This window comes from Nicotiana tabacum, chromosome 4 (assembly GCF_000715075.1).
Source record: "Nicotiana tabacum cultivar K326 chromosome 4, ASM71507v2, whole genome shotgun sequence".
Classification (NCBI taxonomy): domain Eukaryota; kingdom Viridiplantae; phylum Streptophyta; class Magnoliopsida; order Solanales; family Solanaceae; genus Nicotiana; species Nicotiana tabacum.
In genome coordinates, this window is record NC_134083.1 from 14642948 (window position 1) to 14669230 (window position 26283).

At 35.4% G+C, this 26283-nt stretch overlaps 2 protein-coding genes and 1 long non-coding RNA gene across 3 annotated transcripts; 2 read left to right on the forward strand and 1 right to left on the reverse strand.

The window, feature by feature from the left end:
* Nucleotides 1–8579: 8579 nt before the first annotated feature.
* Nucleotides 8580–9947, reverse strand: LOC142180186 (uncharacterized). Its single transcript, XR_012708344.1, has 2 exons — nt 9703–9947; nt 8580–9103 (listed from the first exon to the last, which is right to left on the reverse strand). It is a non-coding gene; the product is annotated as an uncharacterized LOC142180186 (long non-coding RNA).
* A 1675-nt stretch (nt 9948–11622) lies between these two features.
* Nucleotides 11623–13596, forward strand: LOC107784677 (small ribosomal subunit protein RACK1-like). The gene is made up of 2 exons (XM_016605837.2): nt 11623–12605; nt 13242–13596. Exons 1-2 carry the CDS (start codon nt 11721–11723, stop codon nt 13341–13343), a joined length of 987 nt encoding a protein of 328 aa, XP_016461323.1. The 5' UTR covers nt 11623–11720; the 3' UTR covers nt 13344–13596.
* Nucleotides 13597–20182: 6586 nt separating this feature from the next.
* LOC107784676 (peroxisome biogenesis protein 3-2) lies at nt 20183–25990 on the forward strand. The gene is made up of 7 exons (XM_016605836.2): nt 20183–20376; nt 20714–20875; nt 21012–21211; nt 21296–21426; nt 22899–23026; nt 24622–24849; nt 25375–25990. The coding sequence occupies exons 1-7, from the start codon at nt 20372–20374 to the stop codon at nt 25628–25630; spliced, it is 1110 nt and encodes a 369-aa protein (XP_016461322.1). The 5' UTR covers nt 20183–20371; the 3' UTR covers nt 25631–25990.
* Nucleotides 25991–26283: the final 293 nt, after the last annotated feature.

The following is a 26283-nucleotide window of genomic DNA, read 5'->3' on the forward strand; positions in this document are numbered from 1 at the left end:
GAGGCACCTCGATTCCTGGGACGGCTATGTTGTCGTTTTCCTCGTGAAATCCGAGACTATTGTCACCATGTGTAGGTGCTACTTGTGAGTTTGACATGTTTTTCTTGAAAACAAAGATTCTTACGAGAACAAGTATAAAGTAGTGTGTATTATCAAAATTAGTATTAAGCAATCACTATTATCCTTAGCCCGACAGTGGACGCCAAACTGTTTACCCTTAAATTTGAATAACAATTAAACTTATAATGAGGTTCTAAGGATACGCGATTTCACTTAATACCGATAGACAAATATGAAGATTAATAACATAAATGAACTATAAAATAAAGCGAACCAGTATTGAAACGGAATTCAACCCTCGAGCTAGGGTTCCCTCGAACTGATTGATATCAAAATAGTTAAAAATAAAGCAAGTTGATGAACAAGAGAGTATACGCTAAAGAGAGAGCGTTATATTGGCTTTTTTACTTGAGAACAATGTGTCTTAAAAATGGTTAATACTCCCCTTTATATAGTAGAGGAGTTTTACTTATGGTATAACTCTAATTACATAAGAAAATCCCATGATTAGCTAATTAACCATTTCTGATTTGATCCGTCCGAGATTTACGCCATGATCCTCGACCAGTCACCGAGGTTTACGCCGTGATCCTCGACCAGTCACGGATATCTCGTCTTTCTGTTATTGTGCTATCTTCGATCTTACTCGATGTCTATATTGTTTGGCTTTGATCGCTACTAGCCTCGATCTCGATAGGTACCTCAGTTATGAACTTGGTACCTAGTCCTTGTGATTAGTCTGTTTCGTTACGAGGCCGTACTTCGATGGAATCTCCCAATCTCGGTCAAATAGTAAAATCGGGTGGGTCCGATTTTAACCGTATACAATACTGTAAGCATTTAAATTCAATAAAATAATTTGGACTATATTTAAAATTCAAGATATATTAGTCCAAATAAATTTTGTTGGGCTAATATAATTATATAAGTCCGATATAGATGGACTTAATAAATTAGTCCAAGTTCATTGGGCTAAAGTGATGAGCCCACTTCATTAAGCCCAGCATGACATCTTCCTAGAGGCCCAGTTTGGTTCCACGTGTCAAATGACGTTGCACGCCAGGTCAAACATAATAGCTAATAGGATCGTGCCACATGTCAAAATGACAAGGCATACCAAGTCAAATTAAAAGGCGAATGAAATTACGCCACGTGTGCAAGTGACATGTTCTGACCAATCAAATGGGGCCTTATTACTCTTCAATCTGATTGGTCGGAAAGAGTTTGTTCTCATCACAACTCTTCTCTCCCACAACTATAAATAAGGGTCTTCATAACCTAGAAAAAGGGACCATAAGTTATAACAAGAAGACACAAGGGAGCTCGTGGATCAAAGGCCACAATTCTCTACAAACTACAAGTGTTCAAGCATTCAAGTACTTCAACACAAATTTCAAGTATTCAAGATTAAGAACGAAGTCAAATTAAATACAAGGCGTTCAAGGTCAAGGCTACTTGTTCGTGAAACAATTCATGGCAACACTCAAAGTGTTCACGACGGATAAATCAAATTCAAATTCAAGATCAAGGTCAAAGGCCCTTGAATTTATATTGAAAAAGTAGAATCAGAGGAATCATAGAGATTGTAACACTCAAATTACTCGAAATCAAATACTACGATTGTTGCAATATTTTCGGTCTCGATTATTTTCTTGACGCAAATTTATTGTCTACAAATTCTGGCACGCCCAGTGGGAAGATCTCTACCTCTCATCTATTCTTTTCCAAGTTTAAGAATAAGATCTAACAATTCGACCATGGAAAAATAACTTATAAATTTGACCAAAACACTTGAGAAATTGACCAAGTATATGGAGGATCGAGATACTCGCCTCAAAAAGTTAGCAAGTGAGATCGAGAGCTTAGCAGAAGCGAAATCAATTCAAGCATATGTGGAGCTTTTCGAAGATAAAGAAGAGGGAGAATCCGCAACGAGGCAAACGATCGTGGTCAAAGAGATCCTAGTTTCTTCAGAAGGTCTAATTCATGTTGATCAATTGAAGGACTTCATCATGGGGACAATTGAAGATAAAATTGATCCTCCGATTAAATCTTCCCTCGCATATGCAAAGTCATACACACAATGGATTGGTAACTTGAAGATGCTTACTGGATATCAACCTCCAAAGCTTTAACAATTTGATGGAAAGGAAATCCTAAGCAACATGTGGCGCATTTCGCCTAGACATGCAACAACGCTGGAACATAGGGTGATTTTCTTGTCAAACAGTTTGTTCGATCTCCTAAAGGTAATGCATTCGATTGGTACAGAGATCTTGAATATGGTTCCATCGATAGTTGGGAGCAGATAGAGAATGAGTTTCTCAATCATTTCTATAGCACAAAATGCATACGCATCATAAGCATGATCGGATTTACAAATGCTCGTTAACGAAAGGTTGTGCCAGTTATTGACTTCATCAACCGCTGGAGGAGCTTACGCCTCAAATGCAAAGATCGCCTTAGCGATACTTCTGGCATCGAAATGTGTATTCAAGTCATATATTGGGGTCTTCGCTATATCTTACAAGACATAAAGCCTAAAAAATTTAAAAACTAGCAACTCGTGCACATGACATGGAATTGAGTATGACTACAAGTGGAGATCAAAGGTTTTCTGGCTTTGAGCCTCATGATGAAATAGAAGCAGAGGATGTTGAGAATGGGGGCAAGTATTCATCTGAAGATGAAACTGAATAGTCTATGTAAGTTGTAATGCTCCTCAACGCACGAGTCTAAAATGCAAGTTATAATACTTCTTGGTACATGAACCCATACTGTATATCACGAAACTCCACAAATTTGAACTAAATCTTCAAGACATAAAGCTCTTCAAATTCGAGCAAAGACATTAAATGACAAAGCTCTTCAAATTCGAGGAAAGTGTTCGAGTCGCAAAACTCTTCAAATTCGAGCAAAGTCTTTAAATCACAAAGCTCTTCAAATTCGAGCAAAGTTTTTAAATCGCAAAGCTCTTCAAATTCGAGTAAAGTGTTCAAGTTGCAAATCTATTCAAAGTCGAGCGAAGACTTCAAGTTGCAAAACTCTTCAAATTCGAGCTATGCTTCAAGTTGCAAAGTGCTTCAACTTTGAGCTAAATCTTCAAGTTACGAAGCTTTTCAAGCTCCCCGATTCTTCAAGTTGAAGTTTGCAAGTCATTCGTTCTTCAAGTTGATGTATTCAAGCCCTTCAAGTCTTCAAGTCCATCGGTCTTCAAGTTGAGTTGTTTAAGCCTTCCAAGTCTTTAAATTGAAGTCTTTAAGTTAAAGTCTTCAAGTTTGATAATTCTTCAAGTTGAAGTTTAAAGTCCACCTCTCTTCAAAGTACGTCAAATCTTTAAGTCCGTCAAATCATCAAGTTTGACAGTTCTTCAAGTTAAAGTCTACAAATCTACCAAGTCTTTAAGTTGATGTTATATAATTTTTCAATCTTAAGGTGGACATGTTAGTTCCTTTGCACCTTAAGTTGGTCTCTTCACGTGTTTGTCCTTAAAAGAAACTATAATTTTTCAGTCTTAAGGTAGACATTTAAGCCCCTTTGCACCTTAAGCTGGTCTCATCACGGATTTGATCCTTTTATATGCTATTGAGAATTTTTCCTTTCTATAAGTTGCCATGGGTTTGTCCCACTATAAGCTGTTGCGGGTTGATCCTTGAGAATTTATCTGTCTATATGGTGATATAGATTTGTCCGTCTATATAGTAATGTGGATTTGTCCATCTATACGGTGATGTGAATTTGTCCGTCAATATGGTGATACAGATTTGTCCGTATATATAGTGATGCGATTTATCCGTCTATATGTTGGTATAGATTTATCTGTCTATATATTGATATGGATTTATCCGTCTATATAGCGATGTGGATTTGTCCGTCTATATAGTGATGTGGATTTGCCCATCTATATGGTAATGTGAATTTGTCCGTCTATATGGTGATGAAGATTTATCCGTCTATATAATGATGTGGATTTGTCCGTCTATATGGTGATGGGGATTTATCCGTCTATATGTTGGTATGAATTTATCTGTTTATATGGCAATATGAATTTGTCCGTCTATATGTTGCGAGGGATCTATCTTCCTATATGTTGTTGTAAAATTATCCTTCTTGTTTGACCCAAAAAAAAAAAGACAAAAACGCCAAAAAAGAAAAAAGAAGAAGAAAAAAATTTACCTGTCAGATACGAATTGGAGCAAGTTTGAAAATTACAATTGATGCTTAATAAACATATGAGCGGCGGTTTATATAGATCTCCAAGGGGCTGCTGAAACGTGAGTTGCCGATGTGGGATGATACTCTAATCAGACTCCGAGAAGGATTCAATTTGTAGTGGCGGTGAAACTTTTGCTAAAAGCAAGAATTTTTCCTAAAGTGGAAGTATATTCTTAGTTAAAAAGCTTACCTGGCAATACTTCAGAAGCTTACTTGAACTCAAAAGAGAAGAGCAAATCCCACGAATTTACTAGTCCTACGGGTTTAACTCTTTTGAATTTAAAGTACAAGAAGTAACACCAAAATGGAAAGTTAAACATATTTGGAAGTTACTTGCTATCTTAGTTTGCAGAAAAGCTTGCAAAGACATCATATTAAAGTTTCAGACATGATGTCTTCTAGACTATACTACCAAAGTATACAAGGACTAAATAACAAAATTATGTCCGCCAGTACTTCAAAACTAGTCTCTCAGGAATCCAATAACTCTATACTCAAACTAGTCTTAAAGTATGGGACATTTGTAAGCATTTAAATTTTATTAAATTTAAATTTAATAAAATAATTTAAACTATATTTTAAATTCAAGATATATTAGTCCAAATAAATTTTGTTGAGCTAATATAATTATATAAGTTCGATATAAATAGACTTAATAAATTAGTCCAAGTTTATTGGGCTAAAGTGATGAGCCCACTTCATTAAGGCCAAGATGACATCTTCCTAGAGGCCCCGTTTGGTATCACGTGTCAAATGACGTGGCACGCCATGTCAAACAGAAGAGCTAATAGGATCGTGCCACATGTCAAAATGACAAGGTATGCCAAGTCAAATTAAAATGCCAATAAAATCACGCCACGTGTGCAAGTGGCATGTTCTGACCAATCAAATTGGGCCTTGTTACTCTTCAATCTGATTGGTCGGAAAAAGTTTGTTCTCATCACAACTCTTCCCCCCACAACTATAAATAGGGGTCTTCATAACCCAGAAAAAGAGACCAGAAGTTATAACAAGAAGACACAAGAGAGCTCGTGGATCAAAGGCTATAATTCTCTACAAACTGCAAGTGTTCAAGCATTCAAGCACTTCAACATAAATTTCAAGTATTCAAGATCAAGAACGAAGTAAAATTAAATACAAGGCGTTCAAGGTCAAGGCTACTTGTTCGTGAAACAATTCGTGGCAACAATCAAAGTGTCCGCGACGGATAAATCAAATTCAAATTCAAGATCAAGCCCAAAGCCCCTTTAATTTATATTGAAGAAGTAGAATCATATGAATCATAGAGATTGTAGCACTCAAATTACTCGAAATCAAATACTACGATTGTTGCAATATTTTCGGTCTCGATTATTTTCTTGACGCAAATTTATTGTCTACACATACAATTTACTTAAAAAGAATTTGAAATTTTGTGAGTAGAAAACTTCAAAAACTACTCTAGAGGTGTTTTTGGGATTTGAAGATTTTGTTTACAAAATCTGTCCAAAAACAGTTAAAATCTATAAATAAACAGATATTTAAAAATAAAATTTGAAAAAAAATTCCCGAATTTTATGGCCAAACGGGAATTTAGTTTTTTTTTTTCACAATGCACCTAAGACATCACAAGTGAGATAGACAATAAAGCTAAGAAAATTTTACCTCCTATGGCAAACTATTACACCTTATTTATTATAAACTAAAATAATTTAAAATATTATTAGCTACCTATTATATTTTATAGCAAAATAGGTATTTATTTTATTCTCTGCCATTGAGGCATGAAATATCTTTCTCTCTCTCTCTTCCTTTTCTCTCCCTCTCACCAAGATTTTAGGAGCAAGTTTCTCGGCAAGATTCGACCATGATTTTACTCCTAAAAATCGTGGGTCATTACTAATTGGTAAAGCTTTTCGCCAGTTCTTGCTTTCTACTCTGCCATTCTTCTTTTTCTCTCCACTAGGGGTGGGCATAAAAATCGGTAAACCGAAAAATCGGACCGTGCCGAACTAATTCGGTTCTTCGGTATTCGATACATTATTCGGTATTGGTATATTAATATTTCGGTACTTCGATTCAGTTCTCGATATTAGGGTATCGGTATTTCGGTATATACCGAAATACCAAATTTTTTAAGTTAATACTTGAATTCTTCTAAGTGCTCAAGCTTGCGGCTTCCCTTGATGTTGGATTCCACATCTGCAGACCCATAAAGAATTGACTCATCATGAGGAGGTTTTAGATTACTCTTGATATCTTTTTATTTATTTTCTCTTAATATTCAAAATGGTTCTTTCTCTTCTGCTAGTACGTGAGCCCTCTTATTATTTTTCTTTTTCTTATGGGTTTCTCTTTTGCGTCTGGCCTCTACTTGGCTTGTACACTCTTGGTCTTTTATTGTCAATGATTTTTTTTCCTCCTTTTTTATTCTTTTCTTGTTCTCTGTTTTGTTACGGTAACACTAACAACTACTAACAACTACTAACAACTACTGGAACTTCCTAAAGTGAGTCTCAAGAGTAGAAAATGGAGGTTGCCATAAGATTTCAAATATCAATACAATAGAAGTACAAATCAATAGTATTTAAAAAAGACACTATTCCATTAATGTATTAAACCGAAATCATACCGAACCAAATAAAAAATAACGAACCGTACTGAACTACTTTGGTATGGTATTTGGTATGCACAGTTGATAAATCGAATACCAAAGTACCGAACCGAAGTTCTTAAATACCGTACCGAAGTACTGAATGTCCACCCCTACTCTCCACTCTCCACTCTCCTTTTTAATTTTCGGCAATGTTAGGTTTTGAGAAAGAAACTTCAATTTTCTGTCTTTAATGGTTGATTCAAGAACTCCGAAGAGAGTTACACGAGGTATACCCACTAAATCCCTCAATTTTGATGGGCCACCTTTCGATTTGCAAATCACTTAAGAAAAAGTTGTATTTGCAGGTTCTGCAACAACCATTGAAGCTGAGAGGCGAACCAAACTACGCAATGACCCTATGAAACAAGTTGAAGATGTGAAATCCTCGAAAAGAGCCACACTTACAGGTTTTGTATGCCTTTTAATATACATGTATTTCTGTTTATTTGTCCTCATACACTTAATTTAGTTCGTACAAGATTTTGCATTTTCTTTGTATTTATATGTATTTGAATTCAAAAAACAATAATTTTAAATACACCAACAATTTTGTAAAAATATTGTCATGATTCAAGCTTGTATTTTGTATGTACTGTATTTTGGGATACAATGATACAAATGTAGTATTCATATATATGTTGGTGTATTTTATTTTTGCATACATGGATGTTGTGTATTTCATATTTTGTCTTTTTTATTTATACATACACTCAATTTTATTTTTTTTTATACATTATATATTTGGAGATATCTGGGTGTTTGTCCTCATATAATGAATTTAGTTCGTACATGTTTTTTTTTGTTGTGTATATAGTTGTATTTATCTGTACTTGAATTCAGAAAATAACTATTTTGAATACACTAACAGTACTATATCAACTATTCTCATGATTCAAGCTTTGTATCTTGTCTCTATTGTATTTTGAATATTATGCAAATAATGTATTCAAATATACTTGTATTTATCTGTATTTGAAGTCATAAACCACATATTTTGAGTACACTGAAAGTACTGTAACCACTTAGTTGTATTTATCTATATTTCAAGCATGTATTTACTTTTGTGGTGTTTGTATGCAGGAATTAAAATTCTTTGTTGAACACCATCCTACTTTATCATAGTATTTACTCAAACATATGCAGAGTATTTAAGCACATATGGATTGGTTACACAAACAGCCATTGGTCCTAATTTACTCCGACAAAGATATGATGCACTCCTTTGGGACTATGATATGCGGAAGTTCGATGCCGAGCGATAAGCGATGATGAAGCACCGACAAAAATTGTTAGGCAAATTACAGAATCGGATATATATATAAAAATAATTATTGAATAGTTTTATGTTTTCCATATTGTATTTCAGCTTATGACTGAATGTTTCATGTTTTTCGCAACTTTTGTTCTGAATACATGAATGTATTTTGTTGGATTTCTAAAATAGTTGATTCCAAATTCTACATCTGTATTCATATCCTAGTTGTATTTAACACCATTCATATACATATAATATGTATGGATGTATACATATACTTACAGTATATATGCATGTCCTGTATCCACTTTATGGTACAGTAGTTAAGTGTAGCAATATGTTGCCAATGGAAATACATACATACATATATATATATATATATATAATCAATGTATAAATCAGTTCGTTCAAGTATCAAAATACAAAATCTTTAACAAAATAAACAAACATGGAAGAGAGGAATCAAAATCAGAGCATTGGCGCTAAATACAATACTTTGTTTTTTTGTTAAACGTCCGAAAATGTCACGCCCCAAACCTGGGGAGGCGTGGCTGGCACCCGGGCCGTACTGGCCCGAGCGAACCACTTTGTAACTCTTTTTTTTAGTAACTATCAGGGCCAACATGACCACAACTCGTAATGTATAACTATAAGTGGGCAAACGCGTTTTCAATGAACCATCGTTCTGAAAACATGAATACACATGGGCCGTCAAGGCCTCTGACATACTGTACAAAATGAACCTCCGTCTACAAAGCCTCTAAGATTATGCGACATCAAATGGGACAGGGTACCGGCCTACCCATAAGTCTGTAACAAAACTCTGACATGATGACTCATAGACTCGGCTGCACTCCGAATGAGGTAAAATTTTACCGATCCTTCGATGAATGCCAACCTCGTCTACTACGAGGGCTCGTCAAACTGATTATCTATACCTGCAGGCATGAATGTAGCGTCCCCAACAAAAGGACATTAGTACGAATAATGTACCGAGTATGTAAGGCGGAACTGAAACATAACAATAAGTCAACACTAATTAAAGATATATAAGAATCAAACTGAAAGTGCTATGTATATGTATATATATATATATATATATATATATATATATATATATACCTCTCTCTAAAAGTAACTGCCCGACCGGCCATAGCACGGTGGTAAATGCATGACTGCCCGACCGACCGTAGTTCGGTGGTAAATGTATAACTGCCCAACCGGCCGTAGCTTGGTAGTAAATGCATGACTGCCCGACCGACCGTAGCTTGATGGTAAATGTATAACTGCCCAACCAATCGTAACTCGATGGTAAATGATGATGCATGTAATACAATTACGAACATTAACTTCTTTATTGAATGCCTTAATAGAGGGTTAAGAACATACTTAGGCATATTTTGAATATCATTTTACATGAATGAATAACGTAGACCTTCTTAGTTACTAAGAGTAGAACCATTTATGAAATAACATTACGTTTACGTATCGTTACTTGGATCATGCCAAAAGGAAAGAAGGGATAGCCTTAACATACCTGAGCTGATTCTCTTGACAATTCCTCTAACACACGTCTTTTTGCGAAAAGCACGTAATGGTAGATCAAGATAGGAGAAAATTCATATGATATTCTTGAAAAAGATTGTACCGTGTTCTCGTAGAGTTACCTTTCACGCTGCTATTACATGATCTTGTATGAATTTTGTTAAGCAAATCACGTTGCCATTCAAAACCTTATGATATCTCTAATTGAATTTAAGAAGTCTTGTATGAATTGCTAAACCTTTCCATTATATTGTAAACATACAAAGTGAATTAGAAAGGGATTTTTAATCTTTGGGTGTGGGCCACACTTTATAAGGTGACTTGGCCAACCATTTCTTCTAAGTATGCCACATAATCTCTTAATTCAAAGAGTCATTGCTTGGTTGATTAAGAATGGCATTTGCTGCCACGTTGGGACTTATTTAAGCTTATCCAAAGCTTATAATTAATTATCTAATCTCCCACCAAAAATCACTAATTATTTAATTATCCACATAATTAAGAATTATTTCAAATTATTTAAAATACTACTCACTTTTAACATACTTTATACACCTTACAATCATGGTCATGTGGTACCTTGTATGACACTAATCCATAAATACCGAGTATTATAGCTTGGACCGTATTTTATCTCAAAATTGTCAAATTTCGACGAAACCCATTTTCTTCGATTCGCTTACCCTTTCACCTTCACGAATTTACTAATCACTTGTTTGGAATAGCATAAATACTTATAACCTCGAAAATAGTCTTGTCCTCATCCTAAAGTACTACTATTAAAATATTAATAAATTATGGTACCATATAAAATCAATACATACACTATTATTTCATTAAAATATCCATGTAAAAATACATATATTTTCTCAACTTCTAATTTTTCTAATCTCATATAAAGAGTATAAATTTTCGTATGCTTAATTCTTAAAATGGTAAAAAGGTAACCTTCTTTTCTTGTGAGAAAATAATTTTTATCTTTATAATAAAGAAAATCTCATAAACTTTCTCATATTCTGTGTATAATTTAAAGCACATTCGAAAGTAGTAATATTAATAACTATATAAAATTATATTTTTTAAACCTTCTTTTACAAAAATGTTCCACTCAAAATACCATATCAAATGTATATAACGGTATCAAAGTTGTTAAACTTACGGGGACTTACAATAACATAGTCACAAATCCTTTATAACCTCATGAATGATCTTAATCCGTTCAAGCTCATATGAATTACTACGACTCATCCTAATATTAAAGTACGGGATGCAACAGAAAAAAATCTTCTAATTATGGCATGATAATGAGATGTGTTTGAATTGAGATCGTTTAGGAGTGATACACGCTAATTAATTGCTTTGTACGCTATTATACAAATGTACTCCCTATTTATAGGCGAATTACATGACTGTATTTATGAATACAGAAATGCAAATACATCGAATACAACCGGGTAATTAAAAAAAATAATCTACACCATAAAATTTAATGAGGCGTGTTTGAATTGACTTTGTTGAGATCTTTTAAGAGTGAGACACACTAATTGATTTCTTTTTCTGTTATTAAACAGTTGGACTCTCTATTTTTTAGATGAATTTCCCGATTGTATTCATGAATACGGTCGCGCGAATACAACAAATACAGTCGGTAGCAATAAAATATTAGCTATATGAAGTAAATATGTATATAGTAGCTATAGGAAGTTAATAACACTAAATTATGGTGAGACACAATAGAGCTGATTGTCCAACATTATGTAAATGGACCATATCCAAACAGAGCAGGCCCAGGAAACCTGATCCGTTTGCCCAAGCAGCAACTCGGACCAGTAATCCATGACACATTTCTCGCAAAAAACCCTAAAATTGACCCACCCTATAAATTCGCACCTGAGAGTTTAGGGTTTCTCTTCACTGCCATAACGTTTTATCACTATCCTCTTCTTCTCCGCCTTCACAGCGAAACCGAGAGCACCCACCCACCCACCCACCCACCACCTGCTCGACAAAATGGCACAAGAATCACTAGTCCTCCGCGGCACAATGAAAGCCCACACCGATTGGGTCACAGCCATCGCCACCCCAATTGACAACTCCGACATGATCGTTACCTCCTCCAGGGACAAGTCCCTAATCGTCTGGGCTCTCACTAAGGACGGCCCACAATACGGTGTCCCCCGCCGCCGTCTCACTGGCCACGGCCACTTCGTCCAGGATGTCGTCCTTTCCTCCGACGGCATGTTTGCTCTCTCTGGTTCCTGGGACGGTGAGCTTCGCCTTTGGGATCTTCAAGCTGGGACCACGGCTCGCCGTTTCGTTGGTCACACTAAGGATGTTCTGTCCGTTGCATTCTCTGTCGACAACCGTCAGATCGTCTCCGCTTCACGTGACAAATCCATCAAGCTGTGGAACACTCTCGGTGAATGCAAATACACCATTCAGGAAGGCGACTCGCATTCTGATTGGGTTTCATGTGTTCGTTTCAGCCCGAATACACTTCAGCCCACCATCGTTTCTGGATCATGGGACCGTACTGTGAAAATCTGGAACCTCACTAACTGTAAGCTGAGGTCCACTCTCGCTGGACACGGTGGCTACGTGAACACCGTGGCAGTGTCTCCTGATGGTTCGTTGTGTGCTAGTGGAGGCAAAGATGGTACTATTTTGCTTTGGGATTTGGCTGAGGGGAAGAAGCTCTACTCGCTTGATGCTGGCTCTATCATTCACGCGCTCTGCTTTAGTCCTAACAGGTACTGGCTGTGCGCAGCTACTGAAACTAGCATTAAGATTTGGGATTTGGAGAGCAAGAGCGTTGTTGTGGATCTTAAAGTTGATCTCAAGCAAGAGAGTGAGATGGCTACTGAAGGAACTACTGGCTCTGCCTGCAAAAACAAGGTCAACATTTACATTCTTTTTATTATATGTAATTATCTTTTTTCTGAATTATTTTAGCCTTGGAATATATATCTTTTTTATGCCTAGTAGTATATACACATACATCTAACTGAGTCTCAATCACTCAAAATTAGATGGGCTAAGGCAACATTTGTCTATACATAAAACATCTAAAATTAGGTCGATGTATAGGATGAATTAGCTTTTCTGAAATAAGATAGAGAACTTTTAACTTTTGAATGGTTGGGTTAATGCTTCGTTTTTAGACTGAAATTTTGTCCAGAAGCTGTCATGGGTTAATGCTGTTTTATAAATTCTGGTTAGCTTTTTAGGCTTTTAACTTTTGTATCTCTGCAATTTGTCATTTACTCAGTTTTGTTAAGTGTTAATTTGAATATATTATTTAATCCACTGCTTATGGTCCTGTTGCCTCTTTAGCCAAGGTTTTATAGGGAATAGCCTCTCTGCCCTCATAGGGTAGGGGTATGGTCTGTGTACACATATATAGACTTTCTGTAGTACTTAAATTCTTGTACAAACGTTGTATACTTGCAGTTACAGACTTTGTAATGATATTGTGATAAGATATTCTGTTATCGATTGAATTGTCTGATATTGTTGAATCTCATTTGGCAGATCATGTACTGCACCTGTTTGAGCTGGAGTGCTGATGGAAGCACGCTTTTCAGTGGATATACAGACGGTTTGATTAGGGTTTGGGGTATTGGGCGTTATTAGGAATTGCATTTTTCGGCCATAGTCATTTAAAGACATTTAGATTTCTCTTGAAATGTTTGAAGAAGGATATCTGGATTCTCTTTGTTTCTCGTGGTTTTGAGAGTTTTGCTGTTCCAATTTTGGGATTTTATTCAGTATTTTGTTACAAGCATCATGTTGCTTATAAATCCAAGTTGCTTTGCATGGTCACTTAAGAATTTAGTATGTTGTTCCTCTCTGCCTACTTTTGATCAAAGTTTCATTTGTTTGGTGATACACATGGATAAGAAACCTGCAACTCAGCTTCTACCATTTATTTCATGGTCCTACACTCCCTACTTTTGTTGTTGGGATACTTTTTATGAAATGAACTGTACTCTCTTTTCTTCCTCCTAGGATACACATCAGGTGGTATTGCTTAATCCCAAGTTCAATTCGCTGTCTTGTTAATGTTGTCTATTATCTTTTACAACTTGTTACCAAGTAACCAGTTGACGCTTTTGAACAATGATATCCTGTATATCAGGAAAGCAGTGTCAATTCGACTTTGGTAGAACTTGGAAGTTGGATATGTGACTAAGGTTATAGATTTTATCCATTGAAACTTTTTTGGGAGGAATAAATTTTATCTTCTGGAAGGTGAATTTATTTGATTGGTACTGTTTTTATCCCTCCTATTCTGTCTGATATTGTTTTGTAAAATATAAGTGATTTCCAGCACAACCTGCGAATTTAGCAAATTGATCAGCGAGGTCAAATTAGGTGATCTTGAGGTGGATCAAGACTCCAGTGCACGAGGGTGTCGAACTGGGAATTTAACACAAGTCATTCGATGTTTATAATCCGAATGGACAAAAAAATCATAATCCAAATTGACCAGAAACCATTGTTATGGAGCTGATTATGGTATGTTTTGAGCAGAAACCCATTACCCATACCGAATTGGTGATTATTCAACAATCTTTGTAGATTTAACTTTCATTCTTTACTCATCTACCTACCAAAAAATCTGAATTATCAGCTATATAAACGAACTCAAAAATATTCGAATAATTATAGATCTAGAATGAATCTTGTGCCGATGAATACTAAAATTCGGATTAAATAGAGCAATTGACTAAAAGAGCATAGGATCTGAAATTTTGAAGAATTGAGCTGCATCTCTTATTTAAAGTATTATTTAGAACATTGTTGGAAAGCTGGTACTTGAAGCAAGAGCTAAAACTCTATTGAAGAAAGCTTTGAAGCTTAGCACGGAAATTGGGTTTTCGAAAATGTGAACTATTTCTTGTGGGTGTTATTGAGTTTTGTTGGGAATCTTTTAGGAGCTTAAATCTCAAATTATAACAAATTTGGTTAAGATTCAAAGAAGTTGGGTTGTAAATTTTGAGCAAAAATTAATAAAGATGAAAACAATGCTGGTGTTGTAAGAAATATCAAATTATAGTGGATGTCTAATCTTCCTTCATGATCTTCATTTCAAATGCTTAATGACATATTCAATGGCATATTTCTTCACTTTTCATATCTATATAAAGGTCTTGTAATAGATAGGAAAATACACACAATTGAAGAAGAAATAAGAATCTCTTATCTCTTTCTCTATATATCTCTTAGCTTGTTTTTCCTTGTTCCATATTGTTACTTTAGTTATTAATACGTTATCAGCACGAAGTTCTAGCCAACTAAGTTGTTATGATGCGGCCAGTGCCAGTAGTGTCATTTAATGTTAATAATATGGTAAGAATAATGACGGTATAAGGTGTACAAACCCAACATATATTCGGCCATCACGGTTAGCCTTTTCTAATTAGTTTTCAAGTTTCTTTACACTTTGCTATTTATGTTTCCATACATGAACAAACTTGCTTTACGAAAAAGTTTTTCTTGAAAGTTCATCAAATCATGTAAGGATTTTTGGTGTAAAGAACGATAAATATTTTTCCTACAACAAGTATTATATTCCTATGTGTTAATATTAAGAAACACAAAGTGAATACTTTGAGAAAGCACCTATTTTTCCTTTTTATTTTATCATATTTCTTCCATCTTAAAGTGGGATAATTATCACAAAGGACACATAGATTTTAATTGATTATGTGTTTTTCTATATTTGCTTGATACTTTTTATTTGATTGAGTTCAGTTAATGAAAGTTCTCATATGCAAATTAAATTCAATCGCCACCAATAGTGAAAACTAGTCTCATAAGTCTAAAATAAGACATGATGTTACCGTGGAGGTATGAATGGATGTGGATGTGGTAATGGACGAAATTATAATCATCATTATTATGGTAATAAGAACAATACTGGCTCTCAAAATAATCCTTCACTTTGTAAAAGTGATGTTTGCCATTGATATGGCATGAGATTTTATAAAGCACGCATGGATTATTATGTTCCATTCCTGAAGTGAATGTGAAAACAATGCGATAATCATTATGAATACATATTCAATCTTGCAAGAATATGAACGTGCTAGTGGTACCACACTCACCTCGAGAAGGGGGTTTGAGATGAAATAAGAAAGAATGTCATTATTATGGCATGAATGATCATTGGTCACGTACCTATTGTACGCTAAAATATTTTAGCAATGTGATTATTAAAGGACAACAATAATGCAAGAAACAGATCTTGCATCTAATTTTGACCATGACCATAATGGTATAACTTTCTCCTTAAAAGAGATATTCACCAAATAGATGTGGATGAATATATGGTAGTACAAAACTAATTGAAGGCTCTGGAAGAGCTACTATAACTCTGTCTAAGGGAACAATACTTATCATAGAGAATGCAATGTTCTCCTCCAAGCCCAAGAGAAACTTGTTGAGTTTTAAAGATATCCGTCGAAATGAATTTCATATTGAGACAATAGATGAGAATAATCTCGAATATCTCATCGTTACCAAGAATGTTTCTAGCCAGAAAAGGGTTATTGAGAAATTTCATATTTATCTTGTGGCCTGTATTGGACAAGAATTAGTACAATTGAGGCAGAGTCTATCGTAAACCAAAAGGTTACTAATTATAATATGTTTGTACTTTGGCATGATCGAGTGGGACATCCCGGATCAATTATGATGAGACAAATTATAGAAAACTCAAATGGGCATCCATTAAAGAATTTAAAGATTCTTTAAATAATGATTTTTCTTGCACTTCTTGTTATCAAGACAAGTTGATTATTAGACCATCACCAACAAAGGTTGGGATTGAGTCCCCTGCATTTTTGAAACGTATACAAGGGGATATTTATGGACATATTCACTCACCAAGTGAGTCGTTTAGATATTTTATGGTCTTAATAGATGCATCTTCTAGGTGGTCTCATGTATGCCTATTGTCATCTCGCAACCTGGCATTTGCAAAATTAATGGCACAAATAATATGATTACGGGCATAATTTCCTGATAATCCAATTAAGTCTATCAGACTTGGTAATGCCACTAATTTTCATCCCAAGCATTTAATGATTATTGCTTATCAATTGAAGTGGAACATTCTGTAGCTCATGTTCACACTCAAAATGGCCTTGCACAATCTATGATTAAACATCTGCAATTGATAGCAAGACTATTACTTATAAAAACCAAGTTACCCACTTCAGTTTGGGGTCATGCTATTTTGCATGCAATAATGGTAATTCATCTCAGACCGACAAATTATCATAAATATTCCCCGTTGCAATTAGTTTTGGGTCATGAACCTAATATATCCCATCTAAGAATTTTTGGATGCGCTGTATATGTGCCTGTAACACCGTCATATCGTACCAAGATGGGTCCCCAAAGAAGATTAGGAATATATGTTGGGTTTGAATCACCCTTCATTATTCGCTACCTTGAAACATTAACGGGAGATTTGTTCACTGCTCGATTTGCAGATTGTCGATTCGATGAGGCATTTTCCCCAAAATTAGAGGGAGAAATTGGTGGAACCAAATGTGAAATTTTGTGAAAAAATACATCATTGTCTCATCTTGATCCACGCGCCTCTATTTGTGAAAAAAAGGTGCAAAAGATTATCCATTTGCGAAAAATAGCAAATCAAATGTCAGATGCATTTACGGATCTGAAAAGGATAACGAAATCGCATATCCCTACAAAGAATGAAGCATGTGCCATCACTCCAGCAATAGCACCGAAGATTCCAATCCATATTGATATCCTTGTTGGACAATCTTCTAATGTCATAGCTAATGAGTCAAAAGCAGGCCTAAAACCTGGCAGACCATTGGGTTTTAAGGATCAAAATCCTAGAAAAATAAAAATAAATGATCAAGATGACACTACGAAAGAGTCTCATAAAGAAACCCATGATTTAACCAATCCTGAGATTCATGAGGATATCGATGAGCCTGAGACTCAAGAAAATAAGGAACTATCAATAAATCCAATCGATATTGAGACAAATTTGAATCGATTGAATATAGTGGTGGATTATGTCTTTGCATACAATATTGCATCTAGCATTATGCAAGATAATGAGGATCTTGAACCTCAATCTGTTGGAGAATGTCGACAAAGATGTGATTGGTCAAAATGATAAGAAGTAATCCAATATGAGTTGGATTCACTTGCAAAACGTGAAATTTTTGGGCCTGTAGTCCAAACACCTAATGGTGTTAAGCCTGTTGGCTATAAATGGGTCTTTGTACGTAAAAGGAATGAGAAAAATAAGGTACAAAGATATAAGGCACACCTTGTTGCACAAGGTCGATTATGAAGAGACGTATTCTTCTGTTATGGATGATATAACATTCCGTTATCTCATTAGTTTTATTATCCGTGAAAAGTTTGACATGCATTTAATGGATGTGGTTACAACCTACCTTTACGGCTCACTTGATAATGAGATATACATGAAAATTTTCGAGGGATTTAAAATGCCCGACGCACATAATTCAAAGTTCAGGAAAATATTTTCAATCAAATTACAAAGATCTTTATATAGTATAAAGCAATCAGGAAGAATGTGGTATAATCGCCTTTGTAAATATTTATTAAAGGAAGGTTATATAAATGATGCCATTTGTCCATATATTTTTATAAAGAAAATAACATCGGAGTTTGTTGTATTTGCCGTATATGTTGATGACATAAACCTTATTAGAACTCCTATAGAACTCCAAAAGGCAATTGATTATTTAAAGAAGAAATTCGAGATGAAAGATCTCGGAAAGACAAAATTATGTCTCGGTTTGCAAATTGAACATTTGGCGGACAGAATTTTTGTTCATCAATCTGCCTATATAAAAAAGGTATTGAAACGATTTTACATGGATGGAGCACATCCATTAAGTACTACGATGGTTGTTCGATCACTTGATATAAATAAGGACCCGTTCTGACCTCAAGAAAATAATAAAGAGCTTCTTGGTCCTGAAGTACCATATCTTAGTGCAATTGGTGCACTAATGTATCTTGCTAACACTAGAAGGTCTGACATAACTTTTTCAGTTAATGTCTTAACAAGATATAGCTCTGCTCCTACAAGGAGACATTGAAATGGAATCAAACACATATTGCGGTATCTAAAAGGGACTACCGATATGGCCTTATTTTATGACAATGATTGCAATAACGATCTTGTTGGTTATACCGATGCTGGATATTTATCTGGCCCGCACAAGACTCGATCTCAAACAGCTTATGTGTTTACATGTGGAGGCACTGTCATAACTTGACGATCGACTAAGCAATCAATCGTGGCTACTTCTTCTAATCATGCTGAGATAATTTTTATTCATGAAGCAAATCGAGAATGTGTTTGATTGAGGTCTATAATACATCTTATTTGAGACAAATGTGTTTTGAAGTGTGACAAACTACCCACATTTTTATATGAAGACAGTGCAACATGCATACCCCAATTGAAGGAAGGATTCATAAAATGAGATAGGACAAATTACATTTCACCAAAGTTATTTTTTACACATGATATTCAAAAGAATGGTGATATCAATGTGCAACAGATTCGTTCAAGTGATAATATGGACTGATTTGTTCACCAAATCTCTACCGACGTCAACCTTCAAGAAACTAGTATACAAAATTGGGATGCAAAGGCTCAAGGATGTGAACTGATGCTCTCATCAGGGAGAGTTAATACGCGTTATACTCTTTTTTCCTTATAAGATTTTATCCCACTGGGTTTTCCTTGCAAGGTTTTTAATGAGGCAACCAAAAGGCGTATTTTTAAATATGTGTACTCTTTTTCCTTCACTATTTTTTTAATAGGATTTTTTCCTAATAAGGTTTTAACGAGGGACATTATCTATGGACATCCAAGGGGGAGTGTTATAAGAAATATCAAATTATAGTGGATGCCTACTCTTCCTCCATGATCTTCATCTCAAATGCTTAATGACATATTTAATGACATATTTCTTCACTTTTCATGCCTATATGCCTTGTAATAGATAGGAAAATACACACAATTGAAGAAGAAATAAGAATCTCTTATCTCTTTCTCTATATATCTTTTAACTTGTTTTTCCTTGTTCCATATTGTTACTTTGAGTTATATTTTATAATAATTGGTTGTTTTTCAGATTTTTGCATTCTCTCTCTTTTTGCCTTCGGGCCTTCAGGTAATGGGTCGGATTATGGGTAGGTGAGTTTTGAACCGGGTAGATCAAATTTGCATTGAGTCTTTTAATAAGGAGTTGCCACGTGACTCTATTAAAAATAAAAATAAATTTGATACATATTCCATAGTATAACGGTTGGGTCTAAAATGATCAAATAGCAAAATATTTGGTAAGTTTAAATAATTTTCGATACTAGAGGGTATATTGTTCTGATTTAAAAAAGATGGGTTAAATTAAATTGTTAAAATAAACAAACACATCTACTTTTTGGTTATATTGAGCCAAACGAGGTATCGAAGTGGGAAGTAGGCTTCACTTCTCCAACGCCATTCTTGGACTCTTAACCTCCCACAAAGTAGCAGCAGGAACAGTAGATTAAAATTCCGGCCCACAATCAAGGCCGGTGAAACAAAAAACAGGATTAACCTTGGCTACTAGTACTTCGATTGGATGTGGTTCGTTAATTCTATCCTTCCCTTTCTGTAATTTCATATGAATATAATTTATGATAATTTAAAAAAAGTTGGGTATGTTATTATCCGTGCAGTGATACTCAAGTTTATGTTTTATCTTTTGCTTTGTGGCTGTTCAAGATTCCTTTTTTCTTTTCTTTTTGCATCATTTAACTGATGCTTTTTAAGAAATATATATGTTGTAATTGCAAATTGGGTTTTCACAGAGAGGTGTAGAAGTAACTGAGAATCTGAAGGGTTAGGCAGTTGATTAGAAGAGAAAAAACTATTGTATTGGTGTATCAATATTTTATTTTTGACACTGATTTGATTGGAATAGGGAGTTTTGGAGAAGGCATAAGAGGAAGGTATATGTTACACTTGGAGTTGTTGGAAGTGGGTACCTTTTGTACAAGCTGTATGACGGACACAGGCGACGTCTCTCTGATCTTGAGAGGGAACTCGCGGATGAAAGAAGAAATGAGGAACTCATTAGATCCCAGTTAAGATTTTCTCTTTTTAATCTTTTATTTTATTTTTCCTGAAAAGGAAGGTACACTGTCTCCTTTTCATTTTGTTTGGTGTACTATGTAGTCTTAGAGCTATATTATGCTCAGAGTTATTTGTCTCCTCCATAGGGTTAAGGCACATTTTGAGAACATTCAAGGAATAGCTAATTCAACAACATTGCCTCATGTAATGCGGAATTTAAGAAGTCGAATAGAAGAAGAATTGGACCTTGCTCTCTTGACGGAGAGGTTGATGAAAGGAAAATACCAGCCAAATACTCTAACAGCTGCCGAGAAGCTCGAGCTGTGGGAGAGACTCAAAATTTTAAGTATGGACATGTGCACACATATAGTTTGTGTTGAATTTTATGTACAATAGTTGGCTTATAATGTTGTATTTTGTACTCTTCCAGCGTTTACCAGAATTGTGTTGTCTCTTTGGGCAACCACAGTGCTAAGCTTGTATATTAGAGTTCAAGTCAACATATTAGGGAGACATCTTTATATCGATACTGCACATGGCCTTGGAACCTCTTGTCAACTTGTAAGAACTGCTTCTTTTTCCTTGTCCATGACTACTATTTTATCTTGCAATTATGTTTATATTGATTGTTGTATCTACAATGTCTTAAAAAGTCTTGCCTTCGGATGGTTATGATTTTCCACAGCTATGTGGTTGTTGATTGCATACTGCATCTGTGGGGCAATGAATAGGTCAGCAGTTTGATAAGATGAAATAATTGCCCATATTTTATAAATTGAAAATTTGGAGCTGCTATAATGACTGCATCAGACTCTTGGAAAGATGTTTAAACAGGAACAGGAACTGAGATTGTTAAGAACATCCCGATTTCCAGAATGTTTGAGACATAGATGTTTAGATATCCATTAGTTGTTTGGAGGAGGAGAAGTAGGGGGCTTTGTGTAAATAAGAAAATTTTGGGTCTTTTAAAATATGTGTCATTAACAGTAATGCAAAAAAAAGTCCCTTCTACCTATTAATGAAAACTTGAGTCTCTTTCTCTCTCTCAAAAAGAAGACTCAAAGGTCTCTTTTAATTTTTGAACCCAATAAGTTAAGTCATGACTGAACGTTAATTGAAGAAATATTTGTAAGCTTGGCTAGGCTCGTAAGCCTGCCTTGCTCAACATCTAAAAGATTGAGCTCAGCTAAAGTATTCTTTGCAGCTGATTTGAACTTGAGAAAATTTGAGCCTGAGCTACTCACTAGGGCTTTGTATCATGCACCTGTATATGAACAAATTGAGGAGAACTGGAACATCTGGCAAGAAAACAATGATATTGGAACAAACTGAAGCAAATACGAAACAGGAACAGGAACTAAGGAGACTAAAATTTGGAGTTGATTTTCACAACAAATGACAGAGCAGGAATATTGTGAGTCTATACATGGGAAGGAACTTGCGGAGTGTCTGTAATGAGACGGAATTTTAGTCTTTATTGTGTAGTTGGTATGGTTGGAACTTATCAAGTCTTCTTGTATCATATTGAGTTTTTTGTTTCTGGTACCCGACGTGTGTAGTCTGGGTTGCTTTTTCTGGGTGCTCTTGACAAATCATGTTTCTCTAGATAACATCATTACTCTGCTTATCATTTATTCAGATAAAGGAAGTATATGAAAAAATTTCAGCATCTAAAATTGTCTAGTTTACCGATCAGAAAAATTGGCTAATTCCCACAACCATTGTCCCTCTGTTTTGGTGTAGGGTATTCAAAGAAAATATAAGAATTGGATTCTATAAGAAGTAGAAAATCAAAATGAAACTTCAACCCTTTATTGTAATTGAAAAGGGATAATAAGAGTGGCTTGTTTTATGGTATACCCTACTTTGTAGTTGCTTGTTTCAAGTGCATTTTCTTTTTACTCTATGTTAATGCTGATCCAATTAACGGTAATCTTTTAGCTCTCAGTTTTTTCGCTTGTTGAGGTGCAACTGATAGTATTCCCGGTAGTTCTTTTACTTATTGGAAGAGCATTTTCTTTTTGTTATTCTAGGATGAAGCTGATCTAATTGACAGAGATGACGAGCAGCAGTTTCTAGCCAGTGCAGACTATCTTATTAATGTTGGCCTTCCTGCCTTGATTTCAAGTTTTGAAACTGCAGCATCTGAAGTTCTAAAAGGGTAGGCTCCTTACTTTGTTCTTCACCACTCGGATGTTCAAATATGCATCTAGAGTTAGTGAGTTGCTCAGTTCTTCCATTTTATTTTCAGTCGGTAACTAACTAATTTTTGGCATTCGGTCCTTCGAACTGACTGATGGACTCATGAATTGATGGTTAGATTCCGTAATTCTTTTTGTCTGTTTTTCCCTCTTATATCAAAAGACAGAATTTTCTGTCTTCAGTTGCAAAGAAATGCTTATCAGTGTTAACCTATATTGTGAAGTTTACGCAAAGTATCAAGGTGTTCAAGACCTACGCCACTGTCATTGTATTTCAAGCTTACCTTTTTTCTTTTCCCATCACTGTGTAACCATACTTTAAGGTTCATCTGTTGCGGATAATTCAATTGACACTAGATATTATTATGATAATTGGTTTCTAATGAGAATAAAATCAAGATGGCCATGATGCAGAGGTTGGAAAAAATAGAAGCTCTATATATTGCGGTGATGCACATCTGTAAATAGCTCCTGGAGGGAGATAACGTGGAGGGCATCAAGGTGGAGATATCGATTGGATTTCTGCGGTATTAATTGGTAACTATTGTAGTCTGGCAATGATGATAAGATAAGGGAGAAAATAAAAAACAGACATGGCAAGGGAGAGGAATGGTATTGGGGTTTGTGGAAAAAAGGGAAGCGAAAGAGTTGGAATTGAAGAAGCTCAACTCCTGAACAATGCTTATGAGAGCTTGAAGAATCACGCCCATATGTTTAAATGCATAGACTTTCCGTCAAACCACAACCCAGTTCTTTTGGAATTTAAATGAATGTGCACATAACATGCGTGCGCGCGCGCACACACAGAGAGAGAGAGAGAGATCCAAAGTACCTAAATTTTATGATGTGCGAACCACATACTGAATAAAATATCAACAGTCAGCATCTGATAAGTGCCACGTTTCACTCTCTCCTGTATATCTATGTGCAAGCAGTAGATGAGATTACTTGTGTGTTATTCTTCTGTTTTATGTTTTCTATTCTATTTTTTACCATATTCTTTTAGAAGTTAGATGCACCACTTTTTTTCTTCTTTTTAAAGTAGTTGCCTATAAAGGATGTTTAGTTGGAAACCAATAAATGTAAGAGCACTAGCCATTGAGTATGGAGTCATTTGAGTTATCAAATTGTGATTATCCTCTTCCGACCTCCTAATCCAATGGCCAATGAAAAGGCCGCATCATCCTGTCTGTCTACGGGGTTAAACAAACCTTTATTCCGTATATAAAGACCCAGGGACAAAAAAGCCATACCCATGCAATTGTAGGTGATAGAATGGATATAATGAAGGACAATATAGGACCAGTGGGGGTTCACTAAGACAATGTCTCTAAATCGATGGTCGTAGTACAAACATACATGCTATTTAGAAGGCATGCTGTGTTGGAACATTGTCCTCCTGGAGTTAAACATTTTGGTGGATGAAAGGCAGACGATTGACCCTTCTCAAACAATGGGATTGTGTAGTTGTGTGTAATATGCTTCCTTTGTATTTGAAATAGCTATGCCTTGCCAAAATGGGTCTTTTAAAAATTTCTGAACTTCTGGCTTGCAGAAAACAGTTGAAGGATTTCTTCAACACAACTTTACTGCATGATACTGTTCTGCGGATATTGGACACCTTCATGAGCATGGGAAGCCCTCATCACTGGCTGGGTTTTTTGATGCCAGAGCACTTTAAACTATATAACTCTGCAGCAACCTCTAGTAGTAGTAATACAGAACCTTCTCCTTCATCCAAATTCGAACAACTTATGCTGGAGGCACAGGCCGTTTTGTCAAGGTACTTTTGTTTATTTTTCCCATTGTGTTGCAAGACAAGATTCAGCTTGGTATACCAAGTTCATCACTGAATGGTTAAGGCACTAGGGGAATATTTATCCAGAATGTGAAGAAAACAATTATATGAACATTGAGATTTTCTCGATATTATGCAGAAAAGCTAATTTTTGACATCTTTTGTTGAGCACATAGCGGAAATACTTCCACATTAGTCAAAATTTGGTCGATGTCACACAAATGGATAGGTCTGCTTGTAACATTTGCACCTTTTTATGCTGCTTTGAGCACAAGGAAAGGTACTGAATTCCCCGCCAACAACCCAAAAAGGAAAAAAATAAAGAGGAAAAATGGAGCTATCTGCTGTGTTCCTTCTAAGGATAAAGTTTAGAATTTAATGCATCAGATCAAGCAAAATGTCTTCATTATGCCTGCCAGTTCAAAATATTCTCAAATTCAAGTATTTGTTTCTCATATTAATTCACTTTGGCAAATTTGTTAGTTGATTACTTATCCTTTTGTTGGGCAGCTCTGAATTTGAGAATATTCTGGACTTGTCACTTAAAACGGCAGTGGATGTGATGATGGAAGACGTGACTGTCCTGTGCGGGGAAACCAATTTAAAATTAGGCATTCCATTAGCTAAACTTCTACCACGACTCGCTCATATGAGTCGTATCCTGCTTGAAGAATCCAATCGGAACAGGTATATCCAAGTTGTCCAAGACATGCCAGAAGTAGAAATGTTCTTCACCTTGTTATATGCAAGCACACCGGCGTCATAGTGTAGGAGCATTGTTATACTTTTATGTTTAACTTCAGCCCAGGCATGGATGTAATAGATTACATTAGCTCTTTGTTAGGTTTTGTAAGGGTTAAAATTTGGATAGAAAAAAATAAGGAAGCTGAAGATTTTCTAGTGAAGTTTCATTCTTTCCAAGTGCCCACAGTATGCTGCTTAGTATTAATTTCCTATGCAACCTGATTATTTCATCAGGTGAATTAATGATTTAGAGCAGCTTCCCCCTCTAGCTTAGTTGTCCTTTTTTCTCTTGTGTGTATTGACTTGAGCTTTTCTTATCATGCTTGTGTGCCGTTAAAGGGTTACTTAATGATTAGTTGGGATTTACTTGTGTATTTATGTACGGATACGTCTTTAATATTTTTTGACTTGATTTTTGTCCAAGGAAAAATCCGCCAACGAACAAAAAAGAACCCCACTACTGTGATGTTAATAGAGACCGGTCTCTACAAACTTGGAAAGAAAAACATTGTGCGATTTTAGTAAAGCATTAGTATAGGTTGTCTATATCACACCTCTAGGGTTGCTAATCCTTTTCTGGACCGTTTGTGTACTGTCCTTTTTTATAACATATAGATTGTTGCATATAGGATAAAGATTACATTTAACATATAAGCTGCCATGAAAGAATATAAC

Excerpts from the sequence above, each read along its gene's own strand:
- LOC107784677 (XM_016605837.2), top strand. The coding sequence starts at position 11,721 with ATGGCACAAGAATCACTAGTCCTCCGCGGCACAATGAAAGCCCACACC. Across the intron at positions 12,606-13,241 it reads GCTCTGCCTGCAAAAACAAG|ATCATGTACTGCACCTGTTT; the intron begins GTCAACATTTAC and ends CTCATTTGGCAG.
- LOC107784676 (XM_016605836.2), top strand. Across the intron at positions 21,212-21,295 it reads GGAGAGACTCAAAATTTTAA|CGTTTACCAGAATTGTGTTG; the intron begins GTATGGACATGT and ends GTACTCTTCCAG. Across the intron at positions 24,850-25,374 it reads GCACAGGCCGTTTTGTCAAG|CTCTGAATTTGAGAATATTC; the intron begins GTACTTTTGTTT and ends TTTGTTGGGCAG.